This window comes from Lycium barbarum, chromosome 1 (genome assembly GCF_019175385.1).
Source record: "Lycium barbarum isolate Lr01 chromosome 1, ASM1917538v2, whole genome shotgun sequence".
NCBI classification, from domain to species: domain Eukaryota; kingdom Viridiplantae; phylum Streptophyta; class Magnoliopsida; order Solanales; family Solanaceae; genus Lycium; species Lycium barbarum.
The window spans coordinates 153,550,274-153,567,198 of NC_083337.1; the positions used below are offsets into that span (position 1 = coordinate 153,550,274).

The window sequence follows — 16,925 nt, forward strand, 5'->3', positions numbered from 1 at the left end:
CAATTTGCAGACCAAGACAGAGTTTTGTCTTTCCGAGATCTTTCATATCAAATTCTTTCTTCAAATATTCAATCGCCTTTTGGAGCTCTTCTGGAGTTCCAATTAGGTTTATGTCATCAACATAAACAGCAAGTATAATGAACCCTGATTTTGTTTTCTTAATAAAAACACATGGGTAAATGGCATCATTTATATATCCTTCATTTATCAAGTACTCACTTAGGCGATTATACCACATGCGCCCTGATTGTTTTAAACCATATAATGATCTTTGTAATCTAATTGAATACATTTCCCGAGACTTTAAACCAAATGCTTCAGGCATTTTATATCCTTCAGGAATTTTCATATAAATTTCATCAAGTAAGCCACATAGGCCGTGACAGCATCCATCAGTATAAATAATGTGACATCTTCTGTTGTTTGGACTGCTGGCCCAATAAACATTACGTTTACCAAGATGGATCATTTTACTTGGTAATTATTCTACGTCAACATGCTTTAAGAGACGTAGAAATCAAATCCTCACAACCTTATACAATATTGCGCGCTATATTGTATATTGTCGACAAGATATCATGTTGTATCGGTTCGCAATTCGACATAACTTACTGAGATCTCATCACTTCATTATTTTCAGGTACCTGAACCTCCTATAAGGTTTATGAAGTGTTATGTCGTAGCTCTTCAAGAGCACACTGCCTCCTTATTATGATCATTTGCTCCTCCCTTTTTCAAGGATTATTATATTTGGAACCGATTGGTCTACCATGCTCCATGCACGCTGTAGACTTTGTCCTTCAGGGACATTATGAGCATTTTGCAAATAAAATATGAAATAGTTGGGTCAGCAAATGCTTCCAGTATTTGACTTGAATTATCTGAGGATCATACTGATGATAATTCACAACATATTTCTTAGCTGCTTATTCTCCCCCCCCCCCCCCCCCCCCCCCCTTATTTTAGTGACATATGTCCCCATTTTCTTTGGGAAAATCCATCTGTGTGCATCATGGTATATCCATTAATCATGTACCGCACATCAAATGCTAAAAGATGGAAATATCTAGTTCCTGACCCTGAACCAAATATGAGGGGAGAATTTATCAAAATTTATTGATCTGAAGCATACAAGTGTTGTTGTATGCAATATATCATATCTCAGACCAACATCTGAAACTCTGTTCTCATAAGCAATGGTTTAGCTGTATTATGGAGGCATCCAATGCCAAACCAACTTAGATATAAATCAGCATTATCAAGATGATTGTCTTGATTACATATTCTGAAAATTGTGCTTCCAACTCAATTATTTTGAGCAAACAACTTTGTAAATATCAAACTGCCAGTTGACAATAAACATACATGTGACTGTCTTAAATAGATGCATCTATTTAAGACATCACATTGCAGGTGAAGGGGCCCACATTCACCTTTTATATTTTTCAGAATTTTGGGGATTCAGTCCCAACATTAGCTGGTATAATCAACTTATCATGAGAACAAGCAACACAAACAAATTCTTGAAGAATCTTCTAGTTCTTCAATATGTTTTTTTTAATACTCAATTAGCACATCAGATTTAAATCAGGACGATCAAAATGGTCTTGTCAACTGATAAAATTATCTGTACCCGTAAACTTCAAGTTTACTATGACGAGTGATATTTCTTTTAATAAACTTTTGGTTTACTATTGCATGAAATTTTATGTCAAAACTTCTGGTTTATTGTGACATGCGATCTCATCATGCTCAGGTAACGTTTTACACACGTGACCCTACCCGTAATAAGTTGGAGATATTCAATCTTCCAATCATCTGTAGTCTCAATATGATGACCATTTTTCTCGCTAGTAAACTTCAGGTTTACTATAATTTATTTTCCAATCGAAATAATTATGATCTGAGATGAATGGTACTATCATATATAAGCTCTTCGAGAGACATCAATTTGTTCACCATAATCATATATTATTTGGACACTGCTAGTGTCATGATACTTGTAAATAAATAATTAGCTCTTCTGGAGCCTTTGATAATTAATTTCTAGTACCAAATATTTCTTAAATACTTCTGGTATCATTAAAGCAAATTTCGACACTACTGGTGTCACGAAATAAACATTGAATTCTAAACTTCAATATTTCAAACATCTCCTTCAGGGAGATTCATCATTAACTGAGTATTTTGTATCTAAGCTCAAACACATAATAATCAAATCCTTCATAAAGAAATACATTAATTGTTATTTCCTTCAAGGAAATCAATAACAACTAACCATAATGTATTAATGTGGTTATAGGAGAAAGCATTCTACTTTACTTCCTTTTGCCTTAGAAATATGTTTCGACGTACGACAGGTACATGTAGCAATGTCTGAATTTCATACCACCAGAATATAACATCTACATTCCTTGTATTTTATCCCTCCAGGAGATAAGTTGTGGTATTTGTTCATTCACTTCGGGGAATGAAACCTGATTATTTAAATGTGCTTGAAATACGACGCTCATCAATAGCTTGTTATTTTGCTCAAACACAAGAAAATATTGCTTCAAAGTATTTCTCAGATATTTTGGTAATTCTTTATGCTTCAGGAGTAAAGTTTCAGAGTTTTACTGCTTCGGGAGTAAAGTTTCAAGTTTTACCACTTCGGGAGTAAAGTTTATAATATTCAGAATATTTCTTCTCAATTATTCTACCTCTTCTGGAGATGGATCATGATATTTTCACAATCAAATGCACGTTTATATTTATAGGCTTTACTACATATTATCACATTCACTTCAGGGAATGGATCTATATTTATAGCTTATATCAAAAGTTCTCATTCTTAAAAAATGGAACACAATCATCTGAACGTGCAGGCCTTAAGCATATCAAATTGTGATAGCTTAGAATTTCTTTTAAGATATTGCTACTTCAGGAGCAAATTGAGGCATACATATGATGTAGAGAAATTTTTCTCTAACACATATTCAGTTGTAATCACAACAAACTTATGAAAATATTACCACTTCCGGTGATTATAGACATAAATAAATTTGGTCATAATGAGACTTAAGAAAAAAAAAATATTATCACTGGCATTGGACTTCGTAACACAACAATAGCAATATATTGGATGCCCTTTTTCACTGTCAATTTTCCAAAACTGGAATACTAAGTAAAAGAACTTCAGCAGTAGCCATGGCAATAAGAAACGTACTTGCTAAGACAAATATAAGGAAATGATTTCACTTACCTCAGCCAATCACGAAACCATACCAAGTTCATATATACTTTGCCAACATTTATAAAAGAAACGGTAAGGCCAAAGGTATACCAATCCTTCAACCCACCATATAAAAGGTAACTTTTCCATAATTTAATGGTTGATGTTACTTATCGTGGTCCGTGGATGTCGATTTATAGCTAATGGTTTTTCATTTGCTGAGTTTAAGCTTTCAAAGCTAGATACGATCATCCACAATACTTTAATAACCAAGAAATTAATACGGCAAATCATACCTTTGGACCGACTAATTAGTGGACGGGACATATTTGGCGTCCAATTCCTCAATTGGTTAGAGTCTCGTGCTGATAACGTGTTATAAAATGAAAACTATAAAGCAAATACACTGAAGAAATATGTAGAGAGAATATGTAGAGAGATATCAGATTATATTACTTCTACTCTTTCAACATTGCATCTGTGCATCCTATTTATAGGAGCAACAGGACATGAGATATTTTGAGATATTTTAGGATATTTTGGGATATTTATAACTTAATGGATATCCATTACTTGGGATATTTATAACACTATTTGACTTTTGGACGGCTTTGTGGTGTACTTTTAAATTCGAATTAAGAAATTTGTGCGAGGCTACAAACTTATACGTCGCATATTTTCTGAATTAAGTTTATTATAATACTTCTAATAATGTTCTAAACAAAATAAGAAATTGATAAAACATGATATTATATCTAGATTCTTCCATTTAAACTAGTGACGAGGAAGTGAATATATATACATTTACGTTTAAAGTTTTAAACGAATAATCGAAGTTATAAGCTTTATGATGCTAGCAGGGGCGGAGCTAGGTACAGCCAAGGGAGTTCATTCGAACCCCTTCGACGGAAAGTTACGCTATTTATATATGAGTAAAATTATATTTTGTGCATATATAGTAGATGTTGAACCTCCTTCGGCTTCTTCGCGTGTTTACTTTTTCATATTTTGAATCCCCTTAGTGAAAATTTTGTCTTCGCCACTGGATGATAATATAATACAAAAAATAGTTTAAAATATCATACTTTCCGCATAAAGGGACTAAAAAGACGTAAGTATTTCAATAAATTGAAGGTTAAGTGCTTAACCACATATTACAACGATCAAAAGTATAATCTATATATACATAAAAGAGAGACATAGGCCTGGTGACATGACACTCTCTAAGACCAGAATACATATTTATCTTGTTCCTTAAATTTTAACCCTTTTTCTCTATTCAAAAATTGAAACAAAAACTTAAAAATATGAAAACTCTTCGGAAAGGTTGTGTCCTAATTAGTGACAAATCTCTCCACTAACCGTTGGCTTCTTCTTATTAAAAGAACGTCAAACTCCAAGCACCAAATACACATGGAAATCATTCAACTCTCCTCAATATACTATCACCAAAAAAATAGTGATAATTTCAAACTTTTGCCATGCAAACGTACCAAAAAAACAGATAACATTTGAAAATTAAAATTCTTTTACTACTCTTACACTCTGCCAAATCGCAATGGAGTTGAGACTCGGACTATCGAGCATAACTGATCAATTGTCGTAATATTCTCAATTCTCTAATTTTTCATCATTCCTTTGGAGGCGCTGCATCTTCTTTAACAAGGTAAATATTTATTTTCCCCCAACTTTTATATCTAAATAGTGCGTTTAACTAAATAATTAAGTAGTTGTACGAAGCGGGACAAAAGGCAAAGAAAAGGCAATAAATTATTGAGATGGATGATTGAGAGGGAGGTTGAAAAATAGAAAAAGACGAGCATTAAAAGGAAAAAATGAAAAAGAGATTTTTTTTTAGGAAAATAAATACATAACAGAAGTCAATGGACAACCTATGCAAGTGTTGGTATTGCCACTTATTTCATTTTCTTTTTTGTTTTTTGAATTATTTACTTTTGGTTCCATGCTTTTGTTATTTGAATAGAAAAAGATTTTTAAAAAACATCTACTTTACAAACTCATGAAAGAATAAAAATAAATCTAAAAGAAAAATTACTTATTTATATAATTAAATTAATATGAAAAATTACTTATTTATATAATTAAATTAATATGATTATGTGTTAAACCCCATCAGACACATATATAAAAGTGAAAATTTTCTTCAAAATTATTTCTTATACAAATTTTGACAGTGAAAAATGTAGTTGAATGTATGCTCTAATACTAACGAAGATGCTTTATTTGTGATTTAATTAATATATTGCAAAATTTTGTACTCATATGTTTGAAAATTTCATCTAGACCAAAAGAGTATAAAAATGTTAATTTTAAGTTTATTGATATTTTTCACACCGCGGAAAGCGCGGGTAATATTACTAGTTTACCAATAATTGTAGGACCATTATCTTACTAAGTATAATAGTAACACCTAGGAAAATTAATAACAGTAAGAAAGACAATTAATAATGTAAAGATGACGAGATTTAGTCGTTTACTACTTTTTTATGTAGTATTTCATTGCAAAACCCCTCGATTGTGCTCACTGTTCTGAAAGGCTAGCTGGAACGACACAATTAGAAGGGGAAAAACTATTAATCTAACTAAGTTGAACTAATGACGGGACACGTCTTTGAGATGATGCATTTATTATTACTAATCGGAGTTGTTAATTAAAGCTAGAGCTAGCACTCGTGCAATCCCAGATTTGTCTCTTAATATATTCATTTGGTGTCAGTAAATTGTTGCTTGCCAAGTGCCAGCTACTAGGGGGATGAGATGCAGTTAGATTTTTAGTAGTAGTAACTAGTAACAGATGCATGCACACACATTTACTGTTTAGGTTCGAAAAATATGTACCTAGGAAAAATAAAATAAAAAATTATGTACGTATATTAAGTTGCATTATTATTTTGTAAAGACAAAGATAAGCTGTTCAAACTCGAACGTCCAAAACTTGCACAAAATTATTGAGTACTAGAAATACCATTTTAAAAAAAGTAAAATTTAGAGAAAGAAAACCATTTAAATGGACCAATTCCAACTAAATTCCCATTCCATGAATTGTTTGGTATCTGGAAATTACTACCTTTTTTTTTTGTTAGAAAAATTACCACAAATCTACCATATCATGCACCCCGTGAATACTGTCGACTAATTATCAGTACGTTCAAGTTGACTTCATTAAAGTCTTCATTACTTATCTTCTTTTGCGCAAATTAAATTTGGTTTGCACCTAACCTCTTACTCGTATACATATGTAAGGTAATTTGCCGAATTGCAGGCCCTTTCATTCTTTATATTGGTAAAATAAGGTCGGTCTTTGGACGATTTTAAATACGGAAGTTGGTCCCTAAATCGAGATTAACTTTGTGCCTTGATAGTGTAAACACCGTTATCATGTATTTATTAAGCAAAACTTGGATTGATTACAAAAGAAACGATACCACTTAATGTAGAAGGTTGTCTAGTTAAGTAAACTTAACTGATTAAGCGTCTCATTTAACTCAATCCCAAAAGTTAGCTCATGAGAGGAGAATTATCCAAGTTTGATCAATATTGCTCATGAAAAATCCTCCATACGTCAAACATATGATTCTTCTTATGCCATTCTCCATCATGCATCTAACAAAGGAATAATATTTCACATCAAAACCAGAATTGCACTCGCTTTTGTCTCGTCCTACCATTAGAGGATTTACCACATATAGCAATTGGTCAACGAAAGTGCAATATGACAGCTCAGTTTTATCTACGCATGCTGCATGTTACGTCTAATTGAGGTAATTTCACGCTAATATAAGGAAGTTTTATCAAGTTAGCAGTAGCTTGGCACTCTCACAATATAGAAAAGATTGGATAAATTTGGGGTTATTTTAGATTTTGAGACTTCTGTGAACAAAAAAGTAAATTTCAATGAAAAGATGTCTCATCCTCATTCTTCAATAAAAGAAGATTTGAAGAACTTTTTGAGAACCTCGAACGGAGACAACCTTTTAGAAAATTGATACGAATAAGTTCAAAGATAGAAAACTAAAGAACTTTTTTGGATTCAAGTTATACATACTACAGTTGTAACATTTTTTTTATATGATTAGTGACTTTTAACATGTCACAGTAGGTTAGTCACCATCTTTAATGATTAGATTACTAATTAAAAATTATCAAGACATTTATCCATAAATACCTTGTAAATGACCTATCTTTTTTTATACAATTAATGCATAAAACTTAAACTCAAGTATTTTTAACTGACTTCGAAGTGACCTGCAAGAAACTGTTGGAACTGAAAATTTAGAAGGTTTATGGCCCTTTTTGCCAACGTGAATATTTGAAAAGTTATCAAATTGTATCATGTAAACTTAAAATTCTGTACTTCTTATTCCTGTTCTACATTCTTCTGTATGTCATTCGACTTCAATTATAAAAGAAATCATTTTCTGTCGTAATTAAATATTTGAATTTAACTTCTATTTCCTTTAAATAGCCTCCTAATTAGGTTTCGATTATAGAGAATCCTTTTCTGTGGTAGCTTAAAACTTTTAAATTTAACTTATATTTCCTTTAATTTTGTTGTTTTTATTTCAATTCTTTTTCACATATTTCTTACGAAAAATTATTAATTGATAATTATTTCAAATAAGTAAAAAAGAATAATAAGTATTAATTAGTGTAAACAAATAATGTTAAATAATATAAATGATATCACAATAATTATGCTTCAACCTCAAATCTCAATCTAATCAAAATCGACTATATTAATCTCTAGTATTCATATCATTCCATCCGAGCTCGATACAGATGGCGTAACTCGATACAAATAATGTAAATGAACATATGTATTTAAAATAAGCTTAATGCATATGCGGTCCTATAAATTTATCTTTTTTTTTAATTTAAATTTTGGCACCTCAATTGAGTGTTGTTACTATTGAACATCTAAACTCGTCTTCAAGTGTGTCTATCAAACACAATTTGACTTACATAGTATTCCATCTGTCACACCCCATTTTAACCGGGTTAATTTAAGGGTATGACGTATTGGTGATTCCTGTTTTATTTTATTTAAGGAGTCGCCACCTAATTAATTAACGGTGAATTAGGACACCTAGATGTTAACTAAGGCAGAATTAAAACTAAACCTCAATTAATAGTCTGCTTAACCAATGTGATTCTAAGTAAGAGCTCTATATTATCCTAAAGGGAAGGGGTTAGGCATCCTCTAGAATCCGTTAACTTACGGTTATCCGACCAACTTAGGTTAATTAATTAGATTGAATATAGTGTTTGAATTTTAAGAAAAAATGGTTTGCTTATATTACTAAGGTTCCAGAAAAATATAATAATGCCGCTTGAACTAATTTGTAGAGAAATATAATAATTTCATAAAGGAAATGTTGAGACTTATAAATGTTGTTAAAACTTTGCATGAGAATAGTGATGTTATTTTTTTAAAAGAAAAATAAGACTTGTAGAAAATATAATAATTTATGTAGAAGAATATTTAAAATGTTGTTTATAATAAGACTTATAAAAGACTTCTAATAATAAAGCTATTAAAAATAAGGTCAATGCTTTGTATAAAGGGAAACCTTAGAATAAAATTTATAATAATTGCTCATAGTTTTAAAGGAAGTAGCATAATAAGAATGGAGTTTACAAAACATGATAACTTACATATAAGTAGAAGAAGATGCGAATTTATGCAATGTTTTAATAAATATTTGAACTAAGTAATGAGGTATTAATTGATTTTCAGTTTATGAATAAAAATACAAAATAGTTAATAGATTTCCTTTATCTATTTTTTAGTATCTTTATCAACTATGCTTAATTAAGAATATGCGTGATTGATTCAAAACTTGAAGAGTTACTTAAAAATATACTTATAATTGCGTATTAGTGACGTTTTGAAACATTTATGATAAAATGTGATTCCCTTTATTTAAAATATATAGTCATGCCATTTTGCAAATCAATTATTCCAAATAAAATAAAAGCATGAAAGGAAGAGAATAACTTATGGAATTAATTATTAGTTTCTCTTAAATTAGCTACCCATAACTAAGACTAAACCCCACTAAATTTATTAGAATTCATCTAAGTTAAGAAAACAAAACAAAATAAAGAGTTAATCATGCCATACAAATCAAATGCACAGAAATAAAAATAGAAGAGCCAATATAGTTTAATGGGCTCAGCCCATTTTCGGACTGCTGTTGTACGGGCTTTGGCCCAAAAGATTTCATTTGCTGCGGATGAATTGAATGACGGACGACTCGGAAGAAAATCATGTTGGGTTTTAGCCCAACATCGAACGTGGCAGGGAAACGAGTCCCTCGGACCCGTACACAGGTTCATGCAAAGCAACGAAAGAAAAAAAAATTAGTGTACAATCGATAAGGTTAAATATATAAAAATGTGAAACTAAAGGCAATCCAGTAGAATATATATATATATATATCATGATGGCCTCTCTTTGTTTAACCAATAATTATTTCGTAATACATAACCAGCAACCCATGGATTCATGCTAATTTCCTAGAAACTACTGGATCATGGTACATGAAAATATGCCCTTTTGCTTCAACAACAACGTCAACAACCACTCTGTTTTTTTTTTTATTTCTGTTTCCCTGTGTATGTTGGTCTGGTCTTTGTTCTATAATGACAGTAGAGGCAGTGGAGATATTCGTTCTTTATGAATCGTATAGACGGACTTTGTTGCAAATTGGTATGGCATAAGAATCTTGATAGCATATTTATTGTCGTGGTTTTGTGATATTGCAACAACAGACCAGACAGCAACATATTTTAAGAACAACATATTTGATGTTGAGACTATTGACACTATGGCAAGAAACCAAACAACATTTCAACATAGGCCACAGCTGAATAATATCAGATACAAAACACTAACACACGAATCTTCTCTTAATTAAATGCATATTGGAGATAGTCAACGTAGCCAAGAAACCATTTCACTTTGAATCAACAAGCTGAAACCCAACATGAATCAAACACAGATTTATTAAAGCATGTGACTGATCAAGCTAGGCATGGATCATATTCGAATAGGTTGTGGACTAAACGACTTCTTAGGACAGTTTGCACCTTAAATAGAATCCATAGGAATGCCAGCGATTATGTAAATTCATCTTAGCTCAGGTTAGGTTGAAGCAATAACTAAACTAGGATAAACCAACTAATGCGTACAAACTAGATAACAGCATACAAATATGATTTCTAAAACAACAAAAAAAAACTAGTGTTAATCGAATTTTGTCTTGAGATTCATAAACTGACTAAATTACAAGTCAAACAGAGAAGCATATGAACAAACAGAGAAATGGAGAAAAACATATCCAGCAAAATGTATAAAGGGTCCATTAACAGACTAATCTGCCAGAAATCAATAAAGTTGCATTAGGCATCATATTAAGCTAAACAAACAGTCCCCATATATAGTTATCAAACCAAATGGCAGCTTAAGATGATGAATGTCACATAGATATCAAATTTTAGGAGTTGAGTAAACATAAGTTTGGATTGAAGAATATGCTGACTTTAAAATGCCAAAATCACCTTCAGCAGATGAATAAGCTATTCTAAACAGGCCCAAACAAACCTGATTGTGCCAGATTAGAGACCAAATCGAATCAGCGACCATCATTGACATATCATATAATCATTCCATCGTATTTAAACCAGACAGATTTCGTTCATGTCAGAGTATATTATTCGAATAAACAGAGTGAAAGAGGGGCAGTACCGAAATGTTTTATTCACATGCCAATATACCTAAGTTATATACATGGTGCTATGTATATTAGATGTATATCGAGCGCATACTTCCCCTTTCGCCTTGATACCCACTGTATACCCTGTGTATATTCATCTTTGAACAGGTTCTAACTCTCGAGAGTTCAATCTAAACACCCCAAAACTACGATGTTCATCTTTCACAACTCATCTTAGTAATCAAACACCCTATCCTAACAGCATCTAAATATCAACAAACAAACGACGATAGGGAAAACTACACATTTAGCTAACTAAAGCAAACACTAAATACCGAAAACAAGAGACGCATTAAGGTTTACCTTTTTGTCGTGCAGCGAACGGGATTCTAAATCTTCAATCTACCTCCGAACACTATCAAATTTAGCTCGCATATGTGCGGATTCGAACTGATACCAAGGGTAAACGAAACAAAATTGATTTAATATATTTTGACTTGGTAGAAATGACCCCTAAATGACTGATATTTAGGGAATTCGAGGCGACTTATGTTTTCTTAGGACGATTTTTTTTTGCGACTCGAGAAACTCGATTCTTAGGGAGTTTTCGGAATCCAAAAACCTTCCCTTTTTTGCTTTCCCCCGCCCCCTTTAAATGGATCCAAAAGTCGGTACTTATCCCCCCCAAATTTTAGGGTTTTCATTCGTACCCCTAAAAAAAATAACGAGGGGAGCGTGGACAGAGATGAAGGACAGGCGTGGGGGGCAATGGAGAGTGGTGATGACAGGGATGGGGGACAGTGCGTGGTGTGGTGACAGTGGTAAGGGGTGTGTCAGACGCGTGGGGTGGGAGTGACAGTAGCGAGTGGAGATGATGATGGTGGAGACAGGTATGGTGCGGCGTGGGGTGTGTCAGAGGTGTCGGTGATGAAGTGGAGAGTAACGTGGGGAGCAGAGATGTGAGGCGACGATGATGATGAAGGAGCAGAGTGGGGGACAAGGCTGAGTGGTGGAGGAGGTGGAGGCGTGAAGGAGGTGGAGCAGAGGAGGCGGAGGAGGTGAAGCGGCGGTGAGGACGGGTGGCGACGAGGAGGAGAGGATGGTGGAGAAGGGGCGGAGATGGAGAGGAGAAGAGAGGAGGAGGGTGGAGAAGGTGACGAGCGGCGGAAATGAGGGGAAACCCTAAAAGGGTTTCCCTTATTTGGTGCGAAACGGGTCAGACCCGGTCCATTTATGGACTGGGTCAATTTTTAGACCGGGTATTAGAAGAATAGGCTAATAAATTAAAACACAGGTTATTCTAAAAATCGAGATAAGAGATATGGACTAGTCCAAAAAAATATTAGGGGTTAATCGGACTTTGATTTGGAGCCCGGTAAGTCAAAACACGGACTGAGTGCAAGAAACAGTTTGACTTCTAAATTTGAATAAGAGACCCATTTTAATTAATGAACATACCGAGGGTGACAAAATATTACTTAATACCAAAAAATATGTGATTACTAGACTCGGGTAATAAAATCATATGGTGTTATAATAGCCGTGTAATAATATATGTTACTTTTCTTTGAAAATCCGCACTAAATAAATACTATTATTTATTTATGCAAAGATAAATGCGTAAGCTGGTAAAATGCCGAAATGATAAGAATTGTGAATTATAATAATATTAATAAATAATAATAATAATAATAATAATAATAATAATGATAATAATGATAATAATAATAATTATTATTATTATTATTATAATAGAATAATAAAATGTCGGTATTGATAAGAGGCTAATAATTATAGTAACCAGAATGTATTTTTTTTTATTTTTTTCAAAATATTAGAAGCTTAAAAATAGGTATTTTGGCAGAGAGACGGGACAAAATTGGGTGTCAACACCATCTTCAATGTAACAACATGTTAATATATATTCTAATTTGATTATGTCATTTTTTAGCTAAGATTAGCAGCAATTGAGAGGAGAAAAAAGAGAAGCTCTTGATTAAGCTGACAGTGGAAGAGTAGAACCAGAAATCGACACATCCATGACCTAAAGAATAACTTATCACACGTCTAAAATATTATTCCACCTTCATTTTCCCAATTTAATTTCTGTTTCTAATAAAAATTAAATTTAGGGGGTTTGATCGACACATTTGAGGACGAGTTCAGGAGTTCAATAGTAACAACATTTAATTAAGGTGTCAAAATAAAATTTAAAAAAAAAAAAAGAACAAGTTTAGGAGGTGCATATGCATTAAGCGTTTAAAATATTTCAAAATTTCGATTTATCTCCCATTCAAAATGGCGAAATCGAAAGGATAACGGTGCAAAGTGAAATTTAGTATACCTATATTCTCCCCTTGTTGTCCAGTAAAGACAGTGTGCGCATATATAGGACAACACTTGTACACACCCTATCCACGCATTTCTTTTCCTTTATCCTTTAAATAAACTAAATTCTAAAACCCACTTTAATCGACCATCGGAATATTCAAATGATTCCCTTCGCCGGTGAAAATCGTTAATTTTAGTCCATTTTCATACAGTAGAATAAATATATATTTTAAATTTCACAATAGTACTCATTATTAATACCACCATTACAAATACAAAATGTATCACTTAGCCTCTCAAATTCACCCTCATCTTCATTTCCTCTCTAAGCTCACACACTAAATTATTTTCAGACATTTCAGATTTGAAAGGTGAAATTAATAATGGAACCACCAGGAAACGACGTCGTTGCATTTGCGTTTGAGTCAGCTGAGAAAATAATACTCCGTTGGGATTCAACAGCATCAGAAGATTCTCGTGAGAAGATGATCTTCGCTGGCGATCGCAACGAGATCGATCGTTACCTCTCCGCCGTTGATGAAATCCAACGGTCAATGGAATCCGCTACACTTTCAGATGATCAAAACAAAGTCAATAGTGCGATCCAGATCGCTATGGCTCGTCTTGAAGACGAGTTTCGTAATATTCTAATAGCACATACAACTCCAATGGAAGCTGAATCACTAACTGACACGTGTCCTTTACCTGAAGAAGAAGAAGAAGAAGAAGAATACGAGGAGGAGGATAATGTTGACTCACCGTTGACTACTAAGGAGTTTGAGCATCAAGAGAGTCATAGTAGCTGTAGTTATCGATCTACGAATAGTATTCGTGAGATCGATCTAATGCCTTGTCAAGCGATTGATGATCTTCGATGTATAGCTGAGAGAATGATTTCAGCTGGATATCTTAGGGAGTGTATTCAGGTGTATGGCAGTGTACGCAAGTCTGCTGTGGACTCAAGTTTCCGACGTCTAGGTATAGAGAAACTGAGTATTGGAGATATTCAGAGATTAGAATGGGAAACACTGGAAATGAAAATCAGGCGGTGGATAAGAGCTGCAAAAGTATGCGTTCGCATACTTTTCGCTAGTGAGAAGAAATTATGTGAGCAGATTTTTGGAGATTTGAGAACTGCAACTGATGATGCTTGTTTTATGGAGACAATTAAAGGTCCAGCTATTCAGTTATTTAATTTCGCTGAAGCTATTAGTATTAGTAGAAGATCACCTGAGAAGTTGTTTAAGATATTGGATCTACATGATGCTTTATCGGATTTGTTGGTGGATATTGAGATTGTTTTTGATTCGAAATCATCGGAGTCGATTAGGGTTCAAGCTGTAGAGATATTATCTAGGTTAGCTGAGGCTGCTAGAGGGATATTATCGGAATTTGAAAATGCAGTGCTTAGAGAACCTTCTAAAGTTCCTGTCCCTGGAGGGACAATACATCCTTTGACTAGGTATGTTATGAACTACATAAGTTTAATCTCGGATTACAAACAGACTATGTCTGAATTGATTGTGTCAAAGCCGACAACGGGGTCTAGGTATTCTAGTGATCCTAACACCCCTGATATGGAGTTCGGGGAACTAGAAGGGCAGACCCCGTTGGCGCTTCATTTGATTTGGATTTCTGTGATTTTGCAGTTCAATTTGGAAGGAAAGTCTAAGTGCTATAGAGATACTTCATTGGCGCATTTATTTATGATGAACAATGTACATTATATTGTTCAGAAGATTAAAGGGTCGCCTGAGTTAAGGGAGATGGTTGGGGATGATTGTTTAAGGAGATTAACAGGGAAATTCAGACAAGCAGCTACAAACTACCAGAGATCAACCTGGATATATGTTTTGCATTGTTTGCGAGATGAGGGTTTACATGTTAAAGGCAATTTTTCATCTGGGGTGTCTAAGAGTGCGTTGAGAGAGCGGTTTAAGACGTTTAATGCTATGTTTGAAGAGGTGCATAGGACTCAATCCACCTGGTTGATTCCGGATACTCAGCTCCGAGAGGAGCTGCGTATTTCTGTATCCGAGAAGTTGATCCCAGCTTATAGATCATTTCTCGGAAGGTTCAGGAATCATATTGAGAGTGGAAGGCATCCGGAAAACTATATCAAGTATTCCGGTGAGGACATTGAGAATGCTGTCTTGGATTTCTTTGAGGGGTACCAAGTTCAACAACACATAAGAAGAAGATCTCAGTGAAAGGATATATGTTTCAGTAATTAGAATTTTAGGACATTCGTTGAATTTTTTTGTGGAGTCATTTAGGAGCTGAGGTTTTGGCATTCTGGAGTTCATGTATTGTCGCGCAAAGCAGAAAATTTTGGGAAGATCAGCTGTATCTATGATAGTCTGCGCCTCTGCCTGAATGCTCCTGCCCTGTAAGCGCAGTGTTGTTGTATTTCTTTCATATGTTAGATTTTTATCTTATTTTGTTCATATCTGGATTTGTGCGTTTGCTTTTACTCTGAAATGTTCAAGCCATTAAAATCATGAGAACAGAGTTTCATTGATCATTGTAGGTCACCCTCGGAAGCCTATGCCTCTTATCAGGTGCTTAATATAGTCTGAACATTGAAGGCAACATTCCCAAGGACAATATCCCTAACAACTGAATTCTTTGAAGCAAACTAGATTTTCAAACTCCATTAACAATATCATAATTTATTGTATTTCACTTGCTGTCTTCTTACTGCTTATAAGTTAAAAAACATCAGTGAAATGAAAACAGTTACATCATGATTCTCCAACTGTAACACTGGAAGTCCTTGTGGCATGACAGTTTGCCTGTGTATTTGGTAAAGCATAAACAGAACCTACCGACCACTTTGATTGTTTAATACTCTCAAAACATGAATGCTTACCTTATCTCAAAATGAAAGAACATAGAGTGATATTCTCTTGTAAGCTAGAAATTGAACACTTAACACACGTATTTGAAAAAGAGAAGAAGCAGAATTGGAACTCTGAAAAATTTGCTATATTCAGAACATAATAGAAGTGGATACTTCCTGCTTGCTTACAAGGAGCATTTGTGTTAATGAGCTCGCTGAAGTGGTTCAGATTGTTAGTTTCCAAATGTATCATCTCTTGCAGTCCTGTTCGAACTTTCAAGTGTCCTAAACGTGAAAGTCAGACATAAGTATATCATCTGCAGTTCCTGATAACCACATGTAGTTTTTATTGACAAATAGTTCGTGGATTTAACTATGTTTTCAAGAGAGATAAAGTTAGACTCAGGGAAACCAGTTTGGTGCTGATTTCAATTTTTTTTTTCCTTCGCATCACGTTCCTTATCTAGTGATTGTTCCAACCTTTCCACATCTCTTCATTAACGTTGTATTCCCTGAAATTTCCTTTGCATTCCATGATGTTACCTTTTAGACTAAGAAGTTAGCTGCCATATTCCTTTTCGCTGGTCTTTCCTACATGGGACTTGAGTCTATTCATACATACTGCATAAAAAACATGCGCTATAGGTAGATATGTTCTCTTTTTTTTTCAAGCACATTAGTCTAGCACTTTTGGAAAAAAAAACTCCTCGTTCCGGTTCAGAACTCTTCCTACATTACCATGTTCAGGAAAACATGATTATTTTGTGCTCTGCTTCTGTACATTTTGAAGGGTCAAATA

At 33.7% G+C, this 16,925-nt stretch overlaps 1 protein-coding gene across 2 annotated transcripts; it reads left to right on the forward strand.

The window, feature by feature from the left end:
* The first annotated feature begins 13,337 nt into the window (after positions 1-13,337).
* Positions 13,338-16,373, forward strand: LOC132645303 (exocyst complex component EXO70A1-like). 2 transcript variants are annotated; one of them, XR_009584090.1, is made up of 2 exons: positions 13,338-15,673; positions 15,815-16,373. XR_009584090.1 is itself a non-coding variant. In XM_060362218.1 (1 exon), the coding sequence occupies exon 1, from the start codon at positions 13,668-13,670 to the stop codon at positions 15,492-15,494; it is 1,827 nt and encodes a 608-aa protein (XP_060218201.1). In that variant the 5' UTR covers positions 13,338-13,667; the 3' UTR covers positions 15,495-15,808. The 2 variants fall into 2 exon arrangements, 1 of the variants encoding a protein (XP_060218201.1); XM_060362218.1 differs by lacking the exon at positions 15,815-16,373 and having other exon boundaries at positions 13,338-15,808.
* Positions 16,374-16,925: the final 552 nt, after the last annotated feature.